At 37.3% G+C, this 24,263-nt stretch overlaps 3 protein-coding genes across 15 annotated transcripts in view; 1 reads left to right on the top strand and 2 right to left on the bottom strand.

Moving 5' to 3' along the window:
- Window positions 1–3: 3 nt before the first annotated feature.
- LOC104109013 (nuclear transcription factor Y subunit B-10-like) lies at window positions 4–8,724 on the top strand. Of its 2 annotated transcripts, XM_009618193.4 has the most exons (8): window positions 4–272; window positions 359–481; window positions 616–744; window positions 7,227–7,356; window positions 7,650–7,655; window positions 7,754–7,837; window positions 7,928–7,992; window positions 8,479–8,724. In XM_009618193.4, the coding sequence occupies exons 2-7, from the start codon at window positions 390–392 to the stop codon at window positions 7,982–7,984; spliced, it is 498 nt and encodes a 165-aa protein (XP_009616488.1). In that variant the 5' UTR covers window positions 4–272; window positions 359–389; the 3' UTR covers window positions 7,985–7,992; window positions 8,479–8,724. The 2 variants fall into 2 exon arrangements, 1 of the variants encoding a protein (XP_009616488.1); XR_011415277.1 differs by lacking the exons at window positions 7,650–7,655; window positions 8,479–8,724 and having other exon boundaries at window positions 6–272; window positions 7,724–7,837.
- Window positions 8,725–9,336: 612 nt separating this feature from the next.
- On the bottom strand, window positions 9,337–13,150 carry LOC104109022 (DUF724 domain-containing protein 10-like). Its single transcript, XM_009618202.4, has 3 exons — window positions 12,619–13,150; window positions 10,732–10,816; window positions 9,337–10,554 (listed from the first exon to the last, which is right to left on the bottom strand). The coding sequence occupies exons 1-3, from the start codon at window positions 13,054–13,056 to the stop codon at window positions 9,875–9,877; spliced, it is 1,203 nt and encodes a 400-aa protein (XP_009616497.1). The 5' UTR covers window positions 13,057–13,150; the 3' UTR covers window positions 9,337–9,874.
- A 1,866-nt stretch (window positions 13,151–15,016) lies between these two features.
- The window catches only part of LOC104109030 (mediator of RNA polymerase II transcription subunit 15a), a 70,385-nt gene continuing 61,138 nt past the window's right edge, over window positions 15,017–24,263 (bottom strand). For 10 of the 12 annotated variants that reach the window (XM_018775117.3, XM_018775114.3, XM_018775119.3 and 7 more), the window contains 7 exons: window positions 23,944–24,014; window positions 22,454–22,528; window positions 18,360–19,673; window positions 17,931–18,266; window positions 16,228–16,428; window positions 16,053–16,141; window positions 15,017–15,431 (listed from right to left, as the gene is read on the bottom strand). In XM_018775117.3, coding sequence (XP_018630633.1) covers window positions 15,224–15,431; window positions 16,053–16,141; window positions 16,228–16,428; window positions 17,931–18,266; window positions 18,360–19,673; window positions 22,454–22,528; window positions 23,944–24,014 — 2,294 coding nt within the window. In that variant the 3' untranslated portion in view covers window positions 15,017–15,223. The remainder of the gene's footprint in view (window positions 15,432–16,052; window positions 16,142–16,227; window positions 16,429–17,930; window positions 18,267–18,359; window positions 19,674–22,453; window positions 22,529–23,943; window positions 24,015–24,263) is intronic. The other 2 variants (XM_018775118.3, XM_018775105.3) reach the window with 2 other exon arrangements.

The raw sequence follows: 24,263 nt of genomic DNA, 5'->3' as shown, positions 1-24,263 counted from the left end.
GGCTAAGTGAAGGGACCAAATGTACATCGCCCTATTTAGAACGTTAGGTTCTGTTTCTTCCCCACTTCTCTCTGCCGTCCGATCTCAGTGTGTAACGCAGTCAAACACCAAGCTATAGAAGTTATCACAAAGCGCGCCAAATACAAAATAAACCTCCTTTTCCCCTTCCTCTCATTTATCCTCTCTGAGGAAGCAAAGCAAACGAATTTTTTTTATAGAAAAACACAGAGAATTTCTGATTCAGCTGTAGGGTCATCTGTCAAGTAGCTAAGGTTAGGTCATATAATTATGCATTGTTATTATTATTTAATTCCTTAAATATTTACTTATTAAGCATTGTTATTTTATGCATTTTTAGGTTTAGGGTTTTGATAGTAGTGTGTTTGAAGATGGCGGAAGCACCGGCGAGTCCAGGAGGTGGTGGAAGCCATGAGAGTGGGGGTGAGCGGAGCCCTCAATCGAATGTGAGGGAACATGATAGGTAATATTGAAGTATACGATCATCTCATCTAAAAGTTTAAGCCGTTACAGTAAAAACTTTTAGATGATGTATCATCTAAAAGTTTAAGCTGTTAGAAAAAATACATTTTATTTACTTAATTATATTCTGCACAGGTACCTTCCTATAGCAAACATTGGTCGCATAATGAAAAAAGCATTGCCTACTAATGCTAAGATTGCCAAGGAAGCTAAAGACACTGTTCAGGAATGTGTCTCTGAGTTCATCAGTTTCATCACCAGCGAGTAAGCTTGCTTTTTATCTGATCAAATCTCATAGTAGGAAAAATCTGGCTGGGAATTTACTATAAGTTAGCAGAGGCGGATCTAGTATTTAAAATAGATTCAATCTTAAGGTTCTAAGCAATGAACGCGCGGTACTTTTAAAATCACGGACGGATTCTGAATTAATATTTATTGAAAATTTTATGTGTGTTTGTGTGTGTATATATATATATGTGTGTGTGTGTGTGTTCTTGGGCTCAGTTGAACCCATAGATAATACACTCCATCTGCCTTTGAATCCAAGTGGTTCAACGAAGAGAAAAGAACAAAATAGTTAGTGACAGGAAACCGCTGTCAATACGAGTCAAGAGTTTAGAGAGCTTCATAAACATAAGGATTATTTGATGAAGTGAGGTGTTTCATTGCTGGCATCATGGAGGTGCAATAAGTACAGAAGTAAATACGTTAGCTCCATTACATGTTGTTATGCTAGTACGGAAAAACCAAAAAATGTGGGGGGAAAGAACACAAATCTGTGTCTAAGTTAAGGTTAGGGAACTAACAAAGTCTAGAAATCAACAATATTATTTACATGGGACATACTGGTCCAACCAAAATGACAGAGTAAACATATAGCCTTCAGGGAGTGATTTGGAGTTGAAATTCTATTAAAACATTAGCGATTTCTCTCTGTCCGTAGGCACCTTCATTAACATAAGAATTTATGTGAAGTTTGATGTGTTGTTCATTTTACTTTTACAAATGTTTAAATTTGAAGTGGAATTCTTGGAGTTATATATTCTAGAACACTTTACTTCTCCTTAGAAAGTTTCTTGGGATCTCTTTTAGGCTTAAAATATGGTGGGATTCAAGTATTTTTTGCTATCATATTCTCTGAATATGTTTTTTGTGCTTATGGATATGAGTTAAGTAATTTGTTAAATTTGTTGAAAGTATTAACTTGTTCGAAATGTAGGCGTGCTTCTCCATTTATGAGTTCCAAAATTTTGTAAACAATAGCAAGAGCCGTTTGCTAACTATTTTGAGCATTTCAAGAACATTTGCCAAGCAACCTCCTCTTCTGAAAGACTAGAGATGGTGTTTCTATGTATGGTTAAAAAAGATGCAAAGACACATGCAACAGTACTTCAACAAAGTTTAGCTATCAACTTTCTGAAGAAGCAAGTAAAAAGCTTTAGCTAATCGCCAAATTGTGAAACAGTCAGCTTCCTGTGGCCAATCCCCTATGTGCTTGGCCTACTCCCTGTCACTGCTTTTCCCTATTTGCCTACACCACTATATCCTTTCTATAAGAGCCAAGGGGGCACATGAAGACCTGGAGATAGGAAACTGTGTCATTTGATCTGAGAGCAGAAAAAAAAGGGAAGAGGAATTGATGATTTATACTAATGGGTGAGAAACAGCTGCCATTTGATGATGCTGTTGAGAGAAACAGAGACAAAAGAGGGGACACGAGAACAACAAGGGCTCCTGTCCTTCTGTCCTGAGTTTGTGTGTAACGGAGACACCAGGGAGGAAGGGGAAAATAAAAGAAAAGGAAAAGGAAGGAAGCAGTGGAGGGAAAAAATGCTGGCAGGTCGGCATGTATTAAAAAATAAAACTCGGTGGGTCAGTCTATACTTGGGTATTGTGTGGAACAATCCTTGGCTAGGATCGATAAAATTCTAAGTGATCTTTTTTTCTTCTTCTATATTTAAGTAAAGTTTAAGTGGTCTTTTATACTAGAAACCATTGTCAATTATTTTATATTATATTTTCAACTTTTAGATTCAAATCAGAAAAAAGCTTGTTTTCATTTTTTTGGTACAGAGAAACATAAAACTAAAGATATTACAGCAGATCCCCTTAATTTTCTTTCTTTATGTTTCTCGAACTAGGATTTTAGGTATTCAGCTTCCGGCTGCACAAATATTTTTCCTTTTGTTTTGCTATAAACAATTGAAAGTTGGTGGCAATTGCTACTTTCCCCCTTCCAAATTGATTGTGCTCGTTTTTGTTAACTAATGTCCTAGAAGACTGGTACCCACATCTTTGTTATGGTATTCCCAATTGCCAAGTCTCAAAAAAGTTATTCCCACTTGGAAAAGAATATTTGTCATTAGTCACAACCATGTATAGATGATGGTAAAAAGTAAACATCAAAGTTATGACGACACCCACTTATTTTTCTTATTGATTTATCTGTGTGAAAAGGTAAAAAGGGAGCATTGAAGGTACAGTAACAACATGCTCTTAGTTGTGGAATAAGAAAGAAAACATAAAAGTTGGCCTCCAAACAGAATAGAGGCATTATATTTCTAGTTCAACTCCTTCCCTTTGGGCAGCAGGGGTTGCACCTATCCTTCACTTGTCCAAGATTTAAAGGTCAAATAACAATATGTCGAGGTTGAGGACCAACTCGCTAGGTGAGCATCTTCATCTTCCACTTTGCAAATTGATGGTTCAAATCTAAAGTAGCGTGTCTTTCACTTTTTTCACTTCCTCCTCCCTATATGCAGTTAAAAAAATCCAATAGACCATGTCAATTGTATATCTGAAAAAGAGGCCACCTTGGTTGGCTATTTACAAGGATAACTCACTTACTTCTCAAGAGGAAACACACATTCTTAAAGGAAGCAAAATAAAGTATAAAGCTTTATATAAAATGTTTCTAACTCAATATTAGATGATCTTTACTTAAGGCTCCTAAGGCCTTTATATAGGCGTACATCTTAAGTAATTTCTTTCAAGAATCAATGTGGGACAAACTCACTAAAAGATAAGAATGACAACTAATCTATCAAGATAAGGATGCTAAATAATCCATCAAAAATAAGGATGACAATTGTTGAATCATCATCATAGGACAAATTGTTGTATCATCACATGATAAGCTGCAATATCAGCAAGTGATAGGCTCATGTGTCATTCTTCTGGTGTTGGAATATGTCCAGCTTCAAATTTGAGTTTCTTTTATGTCTGCCATAGTAAGGAGACAAATCAACAACATTAAAAGTAGTAGATACATCATAGTCTGCAAGTAGTTCAATCTTATAGGCATTATTGTTGATAGTCTCCAAGATATGAAAAGTGTCATTTGCTTCAAGACATAACTTCTTACGAGACTTAGGAAAACATTCTTTCCTTAAGTGAATCCATACTAGATTTCCTTCTTTGAAAATAACTTGTTTCTTGTGTTTGCTGGCTTGCTTTTCATAGCGAGCAGTTTGAACCATAGTATCTCAAACTTCCACGTGAAACTTCGTGATATAAAAGAGAATGCGAACCACTTCCAGTCGCAAAAGAATGACGCAAAAGCTGATCACTTGCTGATATGACAAGTTATCACTTGTTGGTGGAACAACTTATCATATGATGATGCAACAACTCGTCATATTATGATTCAACAACTTGTCATATGATGATTCAACAACTTGTCATCCTTATCTCTGATTGATTAGTTGTCAATTTATCTTAATAGATTAGTTGTCATTCTAGTCTTTTGGTGGATTTGTCCTACATTGATTTTAAAGTAAAACTACTTAAGACGTGAGCCTATGTAAAAGCCCATGAGCCTCAAGTAAAGATCATTTTGTATTGAGTTATAAACCTTTTATATAAAACTTTGTGTTTTGGTTTGCTTCTTTTAAGAGCGTGTTTCCTCTTAAGAAGTGAGTTGTCCTTGTGAATAGCCAACTAAGATGGCCTCTTCTCCGGCTATCATGTCATAGTGGGGTTCCTAACCTCGCCAGTATTGGCACACACCCCGATGTTCCGGCATCACCAGCAAACTGAGAATAGCACCTATTAAAGCAGCTTTTTTTGGTTGGCTAGTAGCTAGTGATGCCCGCCAAACTCAGCATAAGTTACAGAGGAGAGGGTTTTCTCTGTGCAGTAGATGTTATTTTTGCAACTCAGAGGAGGAAACAGTTGAGCATCTCTTCTTGCATTGCAAATCTCGAACATAATGGGCATTTCTTTGGTTGGTGCTACCTCAAAAGATTAGTAGCTTGCTGGAAGTGTGGCAATCCCCGAGAGTAAAAAGGAGCTTAAAGCTAATATGGGAAACTATTCCCAACTGCATAATGTGGACATTATGGCTGGAGCGAAATAAAGCATGCTTTGAAGCGAAGAGACTGTAGATTGCTAGAGTAAAAAACAAATGTATTAAAAATTTGTATTTCTGGTTTTATAGCAGTTCTTTAGATGAGATGGACCAATATTTGGATTTTTTGCACTTGTTAGGAGAAAATATGTAGTATGAATTAAGTAAGAGTTGTAGTCTGGTCCTGTACTTTTTCTATGTACCATCTTGGTACCAGCTAATCCCACGAATTCCAACGGGTGAATACCCTACTTCATATATTCTCTCCTTAGATTGTTGGAGATTTTCTGGAATTGATTCGTGGGAAACGAGCCCAAGTGAATTTAGTGCAACAGGTGATTGATGATCTCACCCTAAAATGAATTTTTAAGTTGCTTTTATTACAATATTTTCTGAAACATATATTGGTTTCTCTATGGATTTTATGACTTTAATTGAACATTGCATGAATGGGACAAGTACTTGCATCTTAACATTGCACATAGCATGTTGGCTATGACTATATGACTATTTTGCAATGTGAATATTTATATGATAGGATTAAATTGCTTTGAATATGATTTTGATTAATCGTATAATATAAGAATGCTATCGGCTATGTGTATGAGATGATATGTGTAACAAAATTATGACTATGAGAATCTTATGATATTTAACAGAAACGTTTAATATTGTTTTACAACTTAGGTGGTATATAGAGAGTACATTACAAACCAAAAAAAAGAAGATTAATATCGTTATCAATGCGGATGTTTCAAGAATAAGGTATGATATTTGATTCGTTACATGAAACGTCTTAGAGTCAAGATTTACATTTGAACCATATATGTATACATCATTTTGAATGTAGAAAGGTTCTTTTTTTTTATAAGTAATTAAAGATATTATAAATTTATGCACTAAGCCAGTGCATCAGGCATAATTACAAGTTGTGCAAACCCTCTATTGTATCTAGCATTCCATCTACATCATGTTCAGTTACCAGATTGCACCAAAAAGCTAACAAAAAAATACATCTCTGTTTAAGGCTGTGAATATTGCTCGATGTGTCTTCAAAAATTCTATTGTTTCTTTCAAGCCAGACAGTCCACCAAATAGCTTGAGGTATGGTATTCCAAGTTCTTAGAGATTTCTTACTAATCCCCTCTCTGCTCCAACCTTGCAAGAGCTCAACAATTGATTTTGGCATGGTCCAGCTCATGCCCAAAATTACCAGAAACATATTCCACAGCTGCCTAGTGACCGTACAATGCAAGAAGAGATGGCCAACTTCTTCCAGATGCTCTTCACACAGTGGACATCTACTGCACAGTTGAAACCCCCTCTTTTGGAGGTTCGATTGTGTAAGACAAGCCTCCCGAGCAACAATCCAAGAGAAACAAGCAACCTTCAAAGGAGCCTTGCTTCTCCAAACCTTTTCCCAAGGACATAATACCCCGTCGCTGCTAGAATCCAAGCATGTGGTAACAACTTTTGACTGAAAAGAGACCCTGTTGATCGCTTTTCCAACCTATGGAGTCTGTTTTGTTGTGATCCAAGGTTATGTTGTTTAACCTCTGAAGCAAAATACATAGTTTTTCCACTTCCCAATCATTAAAATCCCTTCTAGGAAAAAGATTCCACCCTTGTGTTGAAAAGAATACTGCAATTTCTTTTGGAACGAAGCTGTGGCAGATGCTTGATTAGCCATTATGTGTGATACTCTGATGTGAATGGAGCTTATGTTGTTACCATACACAACTAGCATGGATTTTCTGGTACTTGTACAGTACAGTACAAATGGTTATTGTGTATTGTTAGACTACTTTTGGTAAAGTGTACAACCTATTGTAAATTCCACGTGGCTTAAAGAATAGCACCGGCTGAGATTGTACGATCCAGGTTCAGGCCAGTTAGCATAGAAGGGCAAACGTGATATGAAAGGGTAATGGCGAGGGTGTCTTTTATTGCTAACTTTCGACGGAGGGCAAAGTTAGACAATATCAAGTAGTTGAGGGAGAAATTTGAACATTTTCCCTAGTTCTTATTGATGTGGAACATAGTAAACGGTGCCCCAAAAAAGTTTGCCAGTTTTATTCATTGCGTGTGTTATTTTACCGATTTCTTTCTTTGGATCAGAGAATTGTGTGATACTCTACTCTTTCTATGGGCACAGATAGATTTTGCTCTTTTCAACGCTCAAGATGTGAATTCCAATCCAACTATATTCGCTGAACCTTTGACTGAGGACTTGTGCATATGTTAATACATGACTCTAAATCGAAATAATGTTGAAATATAATGGTTCTGAGATAGCAACTTTCTTTGAACTAAGACATCGGTTTTTATTAATTGACACATGGAGCTTGTAGTGCCTGGTCTGCATGTGATTTTGGACGCTTTTTCTGTTCTTTTACAGGGCAAGTGACAAGTGTCAGAAAGAGAAGAGAAAGACAATTAATGGAGATGATTTAGTATGGGCACTGACCACCTTAGGATTTGAGGAGTACATTGAGCCACTAAAGGCCTATTTGATTAGGTACAGAGAGGTAACTGCAGTTCCTTCTCTTTTTGCAACAATGAATAAGCTTGAGTGTATGAAGAGTTCTTGATGTTCTTGCACACGTGTTTACAATTGACAATTAAAGAGAGATGGAATAGTTCTTTTCCCCTCATCTGGAAGATCTGCTGTGCATCCGTGGTCTATATGAACTTTGTTACTGTAGTAGAACCTGTAATTTAATCCCCATATCATTTTCCAATTATCAACTGATCGATGTCTCTTTTTCTGGTGATCGAATTATTCTTTTTGCTGGGCTGTGGGTTAATCATGGTATTGCAGATGGAGGTATGCATTGCTTCCCCGCATCAATGATATAGAGTTGCTTATTGTCTTTAACTCTGATATGTTACTAGCTATGCCCCGGGGATTGTTTCTAATGTCAGGGAGACACCAAGGGATCTGCTAGGGGTGGAGACGGGCCTGCTAGAGAGGATATAGTTGGAGGTCAGCTCAATTCCAGTACACAGGTAAGAAGGCACCAAATCTCTGTTCACCGTGTTCTGGTAAGTAATGTAGGTTTTATTATTTTGACTCCTATTTTTCATGGAAATTGGCAGTTCGTCTATGAAGGGTCTTTTACACACGGCTTAGACTATGGGAACTCCCAAATGTGAATTTTTGAGTAAGTGCTTCTTCATTCTCCTCCCTCCTGTTGTGAATGTTTAGTAAAATAAGAATGATTTCTAGCACAGTAAGTTCTCATGCTAAAAAATCTGGCTTCTCATTCTTTTTCCTTTTTGTGAGAGGGTTTTATTTTTTATTTTTTTGATAACCGTGTGTGGGATAAGACTAGGTATGTTGTTGTTGTTGATAACCGTGGTGTCTGGTTATCAACAAAAAAAATAAAAAATCCTCTCACAGAAAGGAAAAACAATGAGAGGGGTTCCTACCTCTCAAAAGCGTGAATTAATGTAAGACAAGGTTGAAGCACAAAATTTTGGGGGGAACTACAACTGAACTGTAAATTACTATCAGCACTGAATGAAGAATATTACATTTTCTTTTGCTGAACAGAGCTTAATATACTTCCTTCTACGATGCTGTCTTGAAGAACATGTACGCATTGATAATCTAATTCAAGTCCTAATTGTTTTTTGTCAATTTGCAGAAGAACGATGGTGCAGATACGAGTATCTTCCGCCTTCTGCTCTTGCTGATATATGTGCTAGACCACTCAAGGATTACAGTGTTATTTGTTTGAAAGCACTAGTAACCTGAAGTATCCTGCAAATCTTGAATTAAGCGATACTAACACTTTTGTTTTCTGTACTACTCTTTTAAGTACTTTGATGATCTGTAAATGCAGTTTTGACTTTTAATGTTATAGACTGATAACAATCTTCTTTTTCTGCAATATTCGCCATGTTCTAAGGTTGAATGACCTTAGCTTTTCTTTTTAAGATCTCACTTTTGGGAGTGAGCAAAATCATTCTACGTATTTTTCTGGTCAGAAACCATCATCTGTGAGGGTACTGACTCGAAATTTCTGGGACGCTGAACTTAACCAAAATAGGCGTATGTAGATGAAAGCAACCAGATATTATGTAGGTGTATTTTCTGCTTTGTAAATCTCCATTGATGTTACTCAACCAAGCGTTTTTAGCATTGCCAAAGGATTGCGCAGTCAAAACCAGCTAGTAGAACTAATTGCCTATTGGGGAAAGATAATTTTATTTATTAAAGCGAATGGGGAGAACAGGAACTTAAGAGCTAAGTTATTGTTTGCAGTTAAGGAAGAATATATTTCACTTCTTAACTTCCAACAAACATCTATTTAGATTAATTTCAACAATATATACGAACATGGAAGATAATAATTTTGAAAAACTAAGACGAGTACTAAATTAACAAATGCACGATCAAAATATGATAGTTAGATTCATGTAAAAATAGCGGGCTAATAAGTTTTCGGGCTGATAATTCAAAAATAGTCAGCGTTTGCAAAGTCATTGAAAAATAACTATCATTTTGCTACAACACGGATCCAGCATAATATACTGGAAATTGGTGCACATGTGTATGAACTTCCAGCAAACTCCCACACGCAGAAAGTTCCAACATAATATACTGGAGATTGGAGCACTTGTGTATGAACTTCCAGCATATTATGTTGGACCGGTATATTATACTGGAACTCCAGTATATTATGTTAGAATATTTTTCGAATTTTGAACAGTATTTTCATTCAGATTTATCTTTACATGAAAAGTGACTAAATTTCGATTACTTTTGAAATTGTGTCTATTTTTCAATTACCACCTGTAAATCTGACTATTTTTGAATTTCTCGCAAGATTCATCACATGACTATTTCCTCCGGGCAAGTAAACCCATGGTTAAAATCAGTTTTCAAAGTCATTTTGAACCTTAAGGCTCAATTAGTGTTGTCTGGAGCTCAAAAACATGTCTTCAGACCGAGTAAGTTATCTGCAGACATACATAACTATCTGGCATGATCCCAAAATGTTTCAAGGTAAACCAACAACGGTGACATCTTGGCAGCAGCTACAGAGGTTTACTAGCAATACTGAAAAATGCATTATGTGCATTCATCATGTCCACTTGAGTATCCTCCAATTGAGACCTCAAACAATCGATCTCACGGTCCTTAACCTCCTTCCTTGAAATAGCCAAGGAAATTTTATCCTGTATTTCTGCTATTTGTTTGTTGATCTCTTCAATCTTTCCATCAGTATTTTCTCTGTCTGTATTATGCATCATAATCTGATTACCAATATCTGCAACCTGTGCTTCAAGCTTTTCCTTCTTATCTTTCATCAACAACAACTCAGTTAAACGATCTCGTACAGGCTGCACATCAAATCCATGCTTTTCCGCGTCACTGAGAGTCTCCAAAATTTCATCAAAGGTGCTTCTGGGATCGTCAATGTGCAACCAAGAAGTCTTCTCTGCCATTCTTGAAAAAGTTACCATACAACCTATAGCTAGTCTTTCACGGGAACTCTCTCTCTCTTTTTCCAATGGACTAAAATGTGGCGCCTGAGGAATCCTCTGGAAAATATCCATGGATTCAATTTTCCCCCAAAGTAGTGAAGTTTTTACAAAAGGCAAGCTCTGGGTTTCAGTTTGGTTGGTTGGGGTCCCGTTGACAGGAGTTTGCATAGGCATGTCTTGTTTCTCCCTCATCTCACCACATTGCTGCAGACTACGTGCAGGTGAAACTCCTGGAGGAGAAGATATCATCAAACAACAGCCAGAACAGGAAGTGGCTAATGAAAGGTTAGTAGCTTACTCGATCCATTAAACCACTTCTCGGGGAGAACAGCGCAGGACACCTTGAGGAGAAATCTGAAAATAACATTTCACCCTCAAATTCTAGGCGGAAGGAATTTATGATATACCTGTTGGGGTTGAAATTGGTTTCTTCGATGGGCTTCCCCCTTTTTTCCTCTGACCGCTCTCTCCATCACCTGACTTTTTGGTCTCCTATCCCATAGTATACCAAAAAAATAGAGAACCTACACAATTAATTAAGCTTCAAAGCTGCAGTAAATTCTAAGACAAACATTCACAAAAAGCGAACATTCATTTAACATAATATTACAAGAGATGATACCGCACACAACTAGCTTTTACTTTGTCATTCTAGCATGCCACACCTCCCATTTCTTTCTTTATTAATTTCAAGACACTCGAAGCAGAGAGGTGACTAAAGGAGCAACAGATCACTTCCATTTTCACCATGCATTTTAATTGATCTCACCCCCATCCCCCGGCTCCATACGCAAGAAAAATTGGCAGTAATTTTCAGCTCTTTTCATGCAAGAAAGATTAGCAGGTTGGTCATCTCCAGCTACAGGTACTAAATCTTCATTTCAGCATATTCATGAGTTTGGGTTGGGATAATCAGAGGGACTCTTTGTTAGGATTTGCACTAAGTTTAGATGCTTTAGCCTTTAAGTTACATCTTTGGAGTTTTAGTTCCCTCTTTCGGCAGCACCAGGGCCTGCCAAGTAGGGATGGCAAGCGGGTGCAGGTTCTGTCTTAACCCGCAAAATTTCAACCTGCCCAGCCTCGCTAAATTTTTCTTTGTAGGCAAATCCACCAAACAGAATCGGATTTAACACTTTCGTGCTTAAAAGTGAGATGCGCTTTATGCACTGAAGTATATATTACTGGAGGGCCTGTCAAAGAGCACTAGACGTGTATTTTTTACCACACTAATAAAGTACATTAAAGATCTGGAATCACAACATCAACATAAACCTCACTGCTTAATCTTTGGCTTAGTTCAGTATCGTGCATTTTGCTTAGACAATGCACAGAATCAGATCAACCGAGAGCATTATCGAGTTAGCAATTCTTTGCTGGAGTCATATTTTACAACAAGATATGCAATCAAGAAAGTCAAAAGCACCAACTTAATTAGGAAGAAGCTAAAAGGAAAAGACATAACAAATTATAAAGCAAATGCTAACACATAATGAGCTTTAGAATAAAACTGGTGCATTGCAATCTAGTATTACAACTTACAGCAGCGGAAGGATTATATAATACAACCAAACCTCTTTATAACAACATCGTTTGTTCCGAAAAGGTTGCTGCTATAGTGAAATGCCGTTATAGATAACATATATCATAACATAACATAGAGAACTTGGCCGTTATAACGAAGTGCTGTTATAGAGGATGACTGTTACAAATAGGTATGCAGAGGCGTATCCAAGTTGAGGGATATGGGTTAACGTGAACCCATACTCATCTCCCTAAACCATGTATAACAATGTTATATTTCTTCAAAATTACTTAAATATATGCGCGTGAACCCATGCTCAAAGACTATAGTGCACCTCTACAAGTGAAATTGGATGTTCAAATCCCACTCTGAACGATTGTTTTCGGCACGGAGTATAGATATATATGTGAAAATTACTAAAATTTCAAAAAGAATATAATTTTGAACCAATAATTTTAAAAGTGTAGTGGGTCATGGTAAGAGACTAAAGTTAAACCAGTCAAATATAAATTCTAGATACACCTCTTCACAATAGTAGTGCACCCATCTCTTGAAATCCTGGATACGCACGCCTTTGGAGGTATAACCGTAAAACCACTACCACCATTATGACCACCGGGAAAGAAATTAAAGAATAATAGTAGCAGTCTGAACATTATCTCGGAAATACATACAAAAGATATTTTCCTTCATACACATAAACTGCTGAGCCCTAGTGAAATACATGCACACTTACAAAATGAATAAACCACGGATCCGAAATGATAATTACCTGCTTCCGGCCGGGTCGGACCCAGTTCCCTTTGACCCAATCTCTGTGAAATCTCAAGTCAGAAATCCCAAATTCAAGTTCCTCAGGCGGGTTTTGAAAGGTAACCTTGTATCTAGAATCTTCCAGAACACCTGTAATGGCAGCAGTCCACCATCCATCCTTATGAGATGCATCTACGGGGTCGTTTAACTCAAACCTCTCAATTTTTTCCTTAGGAGGAACTGGACGAACTAAAGACATATCCACATACTCTCTCAACGGCGCTGAACTATTTTCATCGGCAAGAATACTTTTGTACTCGACCAAAATCTCTTCCTTTTCTGAATTGGGAAGCCCAAAGAAGCCGAGAACAGTGGCTTCGAACCACACTCCCTTGAACTCATCTTCGTCCGAGGTGACTTCTACTGTAGAGCCTTTGGTGAGATATTGTACGAGCATATTGTTTTTGTCTGAAAATCAATAGGAGAATCGAAAATGAGCGTAAAGGGATGGCGGTTTTGTGTTGTTTCATATTGTTTTGTTTGATATTGTATTGTATTATGCAGTATTAATGTATATAATATCTGAATATATTGTAGTATTGTTTATCGTTATTTTTTTGATGTTATGCACTTTTAATATTTTGATGTTTAGACTCTAATCTTATTTATTTTATACTTCGTTCTTCTCTATTTCTCTCCTATTTTCCCTTCTCTTTTTCTCTCCTGTAGGTGTTGAATTGACTGGAATTCAATTTCGTCACATATTCTCTCTATCGTGTGAATAACCTTAGTCTGTTTGACTTATTTACTCATTAATTAATGATTTATTGATGAAAAGTTCTACTCATTATCTAAATGAAGTTGCCATAAATCATGATTATTTCGGAAAGGAATGTTCACTATGACATATGATCTTCGATGTAATTAACGTACAAAGTGTGAAAAAAATAAAAGTTTGATGAATTAGAGTTTGCTTAGCTGTGTAAAGGGTGAAAACATGAGCTTAAACTCTATTCACGACCATTAAAAAACTTCGAAGTTTCGAATTCGAAAATTGAATTATGTAAAATTGTTCGCATCTTTTTGGATTGGATGTTGCAAATAATTGGGAATGGAGTTTGTATAACAATTTCGGTCCGAATCTGCTGCTATCAATCAGCCCTGTGCTAGAAAGCAGGGGTGTACATGGGTCAGGTTAGTTCAGATTTTTTAATTACCACACCAAACCAATTGTATCGGGTTATTAAATCTAAATACCAAATCAAATCAATAAAAGTCGAGTTTTTTAATCTCGGATTTTTCGGATTTTTGGGTTTTTTTGTTTTTTTTTTCATAGTCTTCATAGCACAAAACGTAAAATTTGTGCTCCAAATATTTCTTTAATCTTAGTAAAGACAGAACTATATAAGGTATTTTTCAATAAAATAACATAAATATGAGATGAGTCATGGCATTGTAATAAAATATTCAATAATAAAGATAATAAAATCGTATAAAATAAATATTATTAATAAGCAATAATGAAAACAAACATAATTTAAAATTATGACTAATAAGTATTATTATTTACATGACTAACCACTAAAAGAAAAATAAGTTAATACATTTTATCTAAACCATGGAAAAACTAAAAAATAGATATCTAACACCATTTTTATTCATAGTACAATTGAATTGAATGTCTTTTATTAGCATTAATATTGATTTGATTTTGGTTTAGGATTTATTTGAGTTACTAACATTTATGGACTATAAATATTAAAGCATCCAAAAATTATAAGCACAAGCTTGAAATAATACGTTAAAAGATAAAACTACGAAAAAACTTAAAAAATATTTATAAACTATACTACCATAAACATTTTTATGTATTAAATATATTTAAAACTTCTATACATATAATGTCGGGTTGGTTTGATTCGGTTTGACTTTTTTTAGTTAAAACCAAACCAAACCAAATATGGTCGGGACTTTTTTTCCAACACCAAACCATAGTCGGATTTGTTTTCTCGATTTGACTCGAATTATCGGGTTGGTGCAATTTATCAGGCTTTATTTGTACACCCCTACTAGAAAGCCATTACACTGACCCAGTCAAGTCCACGGACCAAGACCATTGAGTCTATATTTGCAAAGTTTTTAAAAGAGGGACAAAATATAAAGAGTGGCTTAAAAAAGAGACATACAATGCCATTTCCTGAGCTAGAGGAGCAAACAAATTTATGAAATAAATGAACAAAGACCTTAGGCCTACAACTAGTAGATGAGTTATGGACCCCATGTCCTTCCAATTGGGTCAAGACCCGCCCCGCCCCCAAACGAGCCATCAGACACTTTGATAATTTAAAACCTTTTCATTCACAAAGTTCAGAAATATACTGCACAGAATTGCCAGTTTTAAGTTAACAACAAACAACTCAACAGGCAAACTTCGTACACTTGATTATAAACAACTCAATGGAGAGCAAAAATTTATTCAGTAACAACCAGCATATACAGAGGATTTTAGGCATTCAGTTCAAGTAAATGGGACCCGCAGAAGGAGCAAAGACAAAGGGTGGATCAAGACAGCAGGAGAGCAAAGCCAAAGGTGGATGAAGACAATCTCAGAGATTGATGTTTGATCATGCTGCACTCAAACAATTCTCCCAAGACCCATACTTTGAGCTGAAGGTCCCACCACCACTTTGTTGTGCATATTCAGAAATTACAGCGCGAGCACAAACATCCCAAGTCCTTGCTATGTCTTTTAAAGTCATTGGCTGTGAAAGACTTCGCAAAGAGACACTAAATCTTGATTTGGCCTTCATGGATAGATCTTCATACTCCTTACTGCAGCAAAAATAGGTAAAACCCAGTTTTAAAAGCATTCACTTTACGAGTTAAAGTGGAGAATATAAGAATAGATAAAGGGTGATCTTCAAAACTTATTTGATAATCTTAACGCAGATCAAAAGGCAGATGTGCAATATCTTTTATGGTTTCCCAATGTAGGGTGCTCTAAAATCTCGTATCTTGTGGTCAATATATTTTTCAAAACTATGATATCCCATTCGAGTATCAGCATGGCCCCCAACATCAATTTTTTTTTCTCTAGCAATTACTCTGTCATCCCTCTCTTCTTTTACTTTTCTATTAAACCCTGTTCTTTTGTTTCTAGGGAGAAAAATTTACTGAACAGGACATAGCTTAATGGAACCCTGTTACTACTAGCAACTGATTGACCATTAGAGAATTCAACTAAATGATTAATCACAAGGACCTTTTGTTCATCATCTTAGGACCTTTCACAAATCAACAAGGTATAATGAACATGTCATAAAGTCAGATCTATCGATGCTTTATTGACTTCATATGTTATAATTCCCCTTTTCAATTATCTCCTTCCCTTTCTCTGTCTTGGCTCATCTCTTTTTGGTACTAAATCAAGAAGACTGCCAAACTTTTCCTCACCTGACTTCAACCGGAAACTTGTCCAACAAAACTGGAGAGCAATTTGGATAATTAGCTGGAACGAGCAATCTCAACGGCTGAATTGGAGACTACACAGAATTAAAAGATCAATCAACTATAGAAACAAAAAATGTTATAGAGTTGATGACTGAAGCACAGTATATGAAAATCTCACCATCTGTGCAGAAGCATACTGTGACTTTAAGTTTGGACTCAATGCAACGGCAGTGAAGGAACACTTTACAGTAGTGCCTTCACCACCCTCTGTTGCAGCAGCAACTGCACTTGGATCAACACCTTCGTCACTAATTTCTACAACAGTGTCGATAAGCTGCCGATTGATATTCTGTATCTCTTCAACCAGTGCATGATTAACCTGCAATAGATTACTAATTATTGTTAGTACACTGTAGGTACAACTGGAGAACCCAAAAATTGACAGTAAAGCAGTTTTCTTGTCAAAGATCAACACATCAATATGAATGCAAAGTCAGGAAAATCAGCATCTGAAAAAATTACATTTTTGTGATAAAAAATGTATCGTATGACCTTTATGCTGGATATTTAATACAACTGTTACCATTCTAAAAAAAATGTATCTTACATCAGATATTGGATGTCCTACCATCAATAACGATTGATGAAAAGCAAACAAGAGGTGAGCGAAATAATAAAAACTAACTCATTTTCCTGTATATGCAAAGAGATCACATACTTTAAGGAATAAAAACAACATTCCATAGCATGGAATCAAAGCTGCTTTAATATTCTCCAGTCTTATAACTTATAATACCTATTGTCCCGTATCCTGCCAATGCTTGGAATGTTCTCAATTTGTATTTTTGTTTTTTTGTAAAACAAATTTACTCATCTGAGAATCAAGTAACTCTATCAAATGATTAGGCGGGGTTAAGCCATTCACATTATTTACAGTAACACAAAAAGTAAGACAAATCCAGGCATAAAGAAACCCAATACAGAAATGAGAGGATCTAAAGCATTGCGTCTATCCAAACGCCAGAGAGCCTAGTGCATTTGGGGATTCAAGTCAAATAGTTCGTAAATAGGCAGTGACTAGACATCTGAAGACAACTTCCAAATCAGACTTAGTTCAACACAAGAATATATTCACTCACTAGTTGCTACAGATGGGATAATGTTGCAATCATATAGATAGAAGGCATATTTTTATTTGCATACAAATTTTTATCCTGTGGCACAGTAGGGTTGAAAAGTTTGTGCTAGAGATTGGATTAGATGTTGTGATATCATAAGTTAAAGCAGCAGGCACTCGACAGTCTGGTCCAAAGACACTCCAACATTAGTCACACTGTGCAAGCCAGCTGAAAGCCTCAGGTTTCAGACAGCATTCAATGAACTGCGTTCATTTAGATCTATACAGCCATCCTATAGTTGGTTCAGATCATTTGGATATACTCACCAGCTGCAAACGCACTAAAGGAGTAAAGCTCATGTCCCGTCTACATAAAGCATGTTTGATTTCCACATACAGTATTCTACCCTGGCTATCACAGTTTCCAGAACAGACTTAGAAGTGGTAGTTTGGGTCAAAGTTCCAGTAGCAGCAGTATAACCAATTAAAGGAAAGAGTAGGCACATGGAATGATAATTAAAAGGCACTTCGAATTGACTTTCACTTTGCGTGCAAGCTGAGACTTTAGGAACTATTCCACTGTATTGCAATTGTTCATTCTAGTCTCTCTTTGGCCATGGCCAATGACCAGATTTATTTTAACTCTTACAGTGCACCCGAATGGACCCCTTTCTATTAAGATCCAAAATAATCTACCACGGGGCTCTAATGTTCGGATCTGAACTTTTGTACTTCTTTCCTGTAAGTAAGCAGCAGAATATTACCTCAAGTCTAGGTCGTTTGACACTGGATGTTGCTGTTGACTCTAATTCAGATGCTTCAGAACAATTCAACTGCCAGAAACTATCATTTACACTGCCGCTTGATGAAACAACATTGGAAGTTGTGTATCGCTTCATTTTCTTTGTTCCTGTAGGTCCATCCTGTGTAAAGTAATTTCTCGCTTGGAGACGACATTTGGTCATGGCAACCAAATCTTCGCCAACAGCTGCTCTTGATCCATTTCCTGGTGCAGATCCTGCTATTCTGTCAATCATACTGACAACTGAACTGATGTCACTAACTGACGAATTCAATGCTTTGGGGGACATGTTTTTAACCTGAATATAATAAATATGTCAAAAACAGGAAAGGTACAAAGATTTATTGAGATTGCTGAAAATATAAATTAAGTAGAATGGTATTATACGAACCACTTTCATCAAGCGCTCCAATGGTTGTTCAACACTTGACTTGCCAGAAACAGCGGCTGAGACATTGGCATGTGTACCATCCAGACTAGTAAACTCAGCAAGCAAAGGTGAGGCTGATATCCCAGGAGTACCAATTGCAAGGGATTGGGCAGGTGCAGAAGCAACCGTAGCTTGCTGATGCATTATATTTCCAGCCGTTGTATGTAATGCAAGGCCAGCACTAACTTTTTCAGAATCCCCTGGCATTGGAGATGGAGCCAAGGGAGTTGAAGGAGATGGGACAACAAATGGTGAGCTTGTGGATTGAAGAGGAGTCCCAGCTTTGGTAAGAGATGCCAACATATTCTGTTGGTCAATTTGCGGAGAAGGATGTTGGGTAACCTGAGGAGATAGTGCCTGATGTATTTGAGGTGAAGAGATCCCTGACTTCAATTGTGGATGATGAGATCCGACACGCTGGCCAACTGACTGCTGTTGCTGTAAAACTCCCGCTTTCATTCCCATTTGCTGCCTCATCTTTAGGTCATTAGCATCATTCATCTGGTGAAGCTGTGACATCTGGTGGGCTGGCAATTGTGCAGTCTGCTGTTGCTTTGCTTGCTGCTGTTGCATTAACTGCTGTCTATGATAAAGTTGCTGCTGCATCTGCCGCTGGTGGTACTGCTGTCTTAATTGCTGGTTCTGCAACATTTGCTGCTCGTGCTGTTTAGGAAGTGACTGCTGTAGGATGTTTGAGTTTGGCTGTAGGGAACCAAGGTTTGCCTGCACAGGGTTTGTTCCACTTTGTGAATTTAATGAGCTTATGTTTACCTGTTGAGGACTGTTAACAGGATTCTGTTGTAAAGAGCCAGTAGCCACCTGCTGCAGTGAGTTCAACGAATTACCCTGTCCCAAATCCACAGTGGAACCAGACTGTACTGTATTTATCATGTGTGGCTGAGAGTTGGAAATTGTTGATACGCCAGACAAGGAATTATGCTGCAAGTTGGTGATATTATTCTGCTGCATTGCTGCCATGGAACCCTGTACGGGTTGCATAGGTGGATTGCCTTGGCCATCAAGAGATTGTGGTTGCTGAAGCTGCATGGAAGGCTGAGGAAGTTGCCCTTGCAATGGAGGAGTAGGTTTGCGCGGCCTATTGGAATTAAGAAAGAAACTAATGTGCTTCTCAATCTGAAGCCGTTTCTCCTTGTGAGAAGGTTGAATATCATGCTTGTTAAGCCGCAAGAATAACACTACGCGTTCCAGCGTCATCTTGAACACCTTGAGCTTTTCAATTTGCTCAGTCTGAGGGCGCTGAGGAAGAGAATCATGCTTAAAATCAGAAAAAAAATCAGTTAGCCACAGCCATGCTTCTTGCCCTTTGCTAACTTTTAATAGTAGTGCTTCCAAAAAGTGTTGACTTAAGTGCTTTTAAACTCAGATATATCAAGCCCATGCCCGAAGAATTCGGGAGGCCTTTATCCCTTCCCCAAAAGGAAAAGAGACTAACACCAAAATTGCATCTGCATCACAGTGTCTGACTAGATACAACAACAACAACACAGTAGAATCCCACTAATAGGGTCTGGGGAGGGTAGAGTGTACGCAGACCTTAAAAGTGGAACAAAAGAATAAATCTGTGATAACAAAAGAAACCAAAAAAATAATACTCAGCAATCGAACGAGACAACAAATAAGTGGAAGGGTAATAACCCAATACTATGCAAAAGGAGAAAAATAGTGTGCACACAACATAATCCGCTAGCAGTCCTAAACAAAACTCTATCAGACTAACCGGTACAAAGAACTCTATCAAACAAAACTCTATCGACTACCCTCTAACATACAACCCTAATGCTCGACCTCCAAACTTTCCTATCAAGAGCCATGCCCTCGAAAATCTAAAGCCGCGCCATGTGCTGCCTGATCACCTCGCCCCAATACTTCTTAGGCCGCCCTCTACCTCTTCTCGTACCTGCCAAAGCCAACCGCTCATACCTTCTAACCAGGGCATCTGGGCTTCTCCTCCTCACGTGCCCGAACCATCTAAGTCTCGCTTCCCGCATCTTCTCGTCCATGGGAGCAACGCCCACCCTCTCCCGAATATCTTCATTCCTAATCCTATCCAGCCTCATGTGCCCGCACATCCACCTCAACATCATCATCTCGGCTACTTTCATCTTCTAGACATGTGCATTCTTAACTGGCCAACACTCAGCCCCATACAACATAGCCGGTCTAACCACCGCTCTATAGAACTTACCTTTAAGTTTCGTTGGCACATTCTTGTCACACAGGGCTCCAAATGCTAACCTCCATTTTATCCACCCCACCCCAATACGGTGTGTGACATCCTCGTCGATCTCCCCATTTCCCTGGATAATTGACCCTAGGTACTTGAAACTCTCTCTTGGCGATGACTTGAGAGTCGAGCCTCACTTCCACGTCCGCTTCCCCCGTCACGCCACTGAACTTACACTCCAGGTATTCCGTCTTAGTCCTACTCAACTTGAAGCCTTTGGACTCCAAGGTCTGCCTCCATACCTCCGGTCTCTCATTAACGCCACCGCGCATCTCATCGATCAAAACTATATCATCAGCGAACAATATACACCATGGCACCTCCCCTTGAATATGGTGTGTTAGGGCGTCCATCGCCAAAGCAAATAAGAACGGGCTGAGCGCAGATCCTTGGTGTAATCCCATAACCACCGGAAAAAGCTCTGAGTCACCCCCCATAGTCCTAACCCGAGTCTTAGCTCCATCATACATATCCTTTATCGCTCTAATGTAAGCTACCGACACACCTTTCACCTCCAGGCATCTCCAAAGAACGTCCCTAGAAACCTTGTCATAGTGTCTGACTAGATATGTGCACATAATCCTTTTATGGTGTCCACCACCCCCTATACTTCACAATCATATACAACGCTGTCACAGACAAATGATGCAGATGTAAGAAATGAAAAGGAATTAACCGCACCTACAATATATTCCCACTATGAAAGTACTGTTTCTCAAGATGACAGGAAAGGAACTAAAGATGCAAAAATGAGAATTTAGAGTTTTGAGCTTTCTGCAACAATTCTCAGTTAGATAATTTTCTAGGATTACCTATGGGCATTGCAAGGAGTTTGTATCAAATATACAAATTCCATAAAACAAATGTACGAAGCAGTAATAATAGGGGTAAAAATTTGGAAAGAGATATAGAGTTTCCAACAACTGTTGGTTATAAAATGAATCTGATACCAGTACTGTTTACCTAGTTATGGACGAACTAACAATAGAATACAAAATGCAGTACCACGGTGCATGCTATACGCAATAAATGTTGTGAATTTGACGAAACTTGTGAGGAAATCGATTTTTTTTTTTCAAACTATGACAAAGCACTTAAAGGTCAATGGTTTTAGGATAAGTAGAAATAAGAGAAAATATATGCATTGCAAGTATTGTCCCATAAGAATGATAGGAAATGAGATTAAGCAACATGGTAATCCGTGAATGCCAATTCAAATATATGTGCTTATTTTCCAAGAAATTGACATGATAGATTAAACATAATACCAAAATTAAACTATAATAATAGAAACGGATGAGCGTTAAGGGGGCATTATACAATAAAACGGTTCTGACACTAGCATTGCTATACGAATATCGGACTTCTAAGGCCAAACATACCCATAAGACAAATATCGTAGAAATGCACATGTTAAAATAGATGTATGGCCACACAAGATTTGACAAGATTTTTTTAATTAAAAAAATAGAAATGATCACATCTAACGGAGGGTTCAAGTAGCAAAGATAAAGGTTAAAATCAGATGTTGCATTCTGGTTAGACTCGTATATTTGGTGGGATATGTGTGAAATTAGAGAAGCTATAATTTTCTCTGTGATTGGAATGAAATGAGCTTGAATATAACAGAATGGGTATAAACGATTAGTATAGCCGACAACCTCAACAAGTTGGGATTGAATAGTAGTTTATTGAGATCTATAAATACCTCATATTATATCAAAACATAGTAAATCAAGCATGCTGCACCATACAGCAAGTAGAAATACTTCAGAAATGACAATAATGGAATACAATGCTGATGACATACCTGCTGCACTTTAGCAGCAATTTTCTGGTATAGATCATTGAGCTCTGGTAAATACATCTCCCTCATAGACTTGATCTGCATTAAAATTTTCATCAAGTCAATTACGCAAATACCAGATTGCATTCCCACGTGGGTAGGTAATTAGATCAACTATTCTATCCAGTAAAGAATCTTCTGGATAAAAAGGCTAAAAGTGAAGTAGAAGAGGACGACTACAACTGATTAAAGACCATTTTGCACGATTCAGCGTGTGAATGGTAAAATAAGCAACTAAGCTTGGCTTCCTTTAGCTTCTTGGTACACATTTCTGCTCATATCAAGGGTCAACTTCCAAGATGTGATCATAGACCAGCCCGGCCAGGAGGAAAACATAGGGTCGCTTTTTTATTTTTTTTCCAGATAGTTTGGGAGATATAATTTGGTTTAGTAGCAGGCATCATATTTTTTAATTTTTCCATTTTACACCTTTATCATCAATGAAGCAAAACGAGGGTAAACAGTGGAAATAACAACAATGTAGTCGACAAGAGGGGTTGCTCTGATAGTCGGCACCTCCCACCTACAACCCAAGGATTGTGGGTTCGAGTCACCAAAGGAGCGATAGCTCCAACAAAGGGGGTCAAAGGGGAGGGGAATATAAAATATTTTTAAAAAAAAAAGAAGCAATGTAGTCGGCTTGACAAGTAAAAAAATGATGGTGTAGAGTATATAGAACATGTTAATGTTATATGTTTATTCTTGGAGAACTCAACGTATACCAACTTATTCCTAGCTGGTGAACCAAGTCGAGTACTTCAAGTAGAAAAGGCTAGGGAGACGGACCCATTATCCACCAAGTTTCTCAACTCAAAACAACGAATTTCTGTTATCCCCAAAAATAAAAAAAGTATACCAACTAATACAGATGAATGGATGTCTTTCCGCAGAGAAAAACATTTTCTTATAGGCATGTATTCAATTGATTTATCAAATTCTACTTCACTTCTCAATTATGCTAGTAGAAAATGTAAAGAACGTCTAGTATTTTTTTTTATTATAATGGATTTGAGACTGGCTTACATAAAGCGACATGGACAGTGATGATTTATATTACCGGCTCCAACTTGATGATTTATATAGCCAGCCCCAACTTGCTTGGAATTGAGGTATAGTTTTTGTACACCACTTCTCAATTGAGAATATATCAATTTCTAACAAGTTATCGGTAACATGTTCAGTTTTCTATTTCCTCTACGAATTGGAATACCATAAAAGTACCTTGCAAGGTGGGGCACGACCATAAATTTAGCTGAACATTTATTTTGGTAAATCTTCTTTATTACTCCATCAGTCACAGGAAATATTTCACAAGATTCAGCTTTTCCTTATATTGTTATAACCAGCTAGTTTATAAAAATCCACATCAATAGCCAAAATGTTCCAGCAAGTCATCAGTAATATCCTCGGTTTTCAACATCTTGTGCAAATAAAAATACCATTGCAAACAATACCTTCTGGTAAACCTCCTCCTGCCAATCAGCTGCATTTGCATTTCCCGTCTGAGCTGTAGAATCTAAAGATGCTACAAATAAACCAAAGGTTGAGGATAACCAAATTTTGAAGGACTTGACTCCTTACATCATTAAAATTTCAGGGAAATTTTGGGATAAAAACAGTGTTAGATATTTCAGGTAGTATTCATACATTTGTTTTTTTTTTTTCTGATTAAGAAACTATATTCATACATACTAATTGCCATCTAAATGTATAGGGTCCTATTGACTGGGCATTTGGTAAAATACTAATTTTCCATAATAAACTAAGATTTCCA

This window comes from Nicotiana tomentosiformis, chromosome 4, assembly GCF_000390325.3.
Source record: "Nicotiana tomentosiformis chromosome 4, ASM39032v3, whole genome shotgun sequence".
Lineage (NCBI taxonomy): Eukaryota > Viridiplantae > Streptophyta > Magnoliopsida > Solanales > Solanaceae > Nicotiana > Nicotiana tomentosiformis.
Note: the sequence above shows the minus strand (reverse complement) of the source record. Positions and strands in the feature narration are given on the sequence as shown.

Bases quoted from the DNA above. Each gene is read 5' to 3' on its own strand.
- LOC104109022 (XM_009618202.4), bottom strand. From the start codon at position 13,056: ATGCTCGTACAATATCTCACCAAAGGCTCTACAGTAGAAGTCACCTCG. The intron at 10,817-12,618 runs GTAATTATCATT...ACTATGGGATAG, and splicing joins TCCGACCCGGCCGGAAGCAG to GAGACCAAAAAGTCAGGTGA. The intron at 10,555-10,731 runs GTATATCATAAA...CTTCTCCTCCAG, and splicing joins ACCAATTTCAACCCCAACAG to GAGTTTCACCTGCACGTAGT.
- LOC104109013 (XM_009618193.4), top strand. From the start codon at position 390: ATGGCGGAAGCACCGGCGAGTCCAGGAGGTGGTGGAAGCCATGAGAGT. The intron at 482-615 runs GTAATATTGAAG...TATTCTGCACAG, and splicing joins AATGTGAGGGAACATGATAG to GTACCTTCCTATAGCAAACA. The intron at 7,838-7,927 runs GTAAGAAGGCAC...GGAAATTGGCAG, and splicing joins AGCTCAATTCCAGTACACAG to TTCGTCTATGAAGGGTCTTT.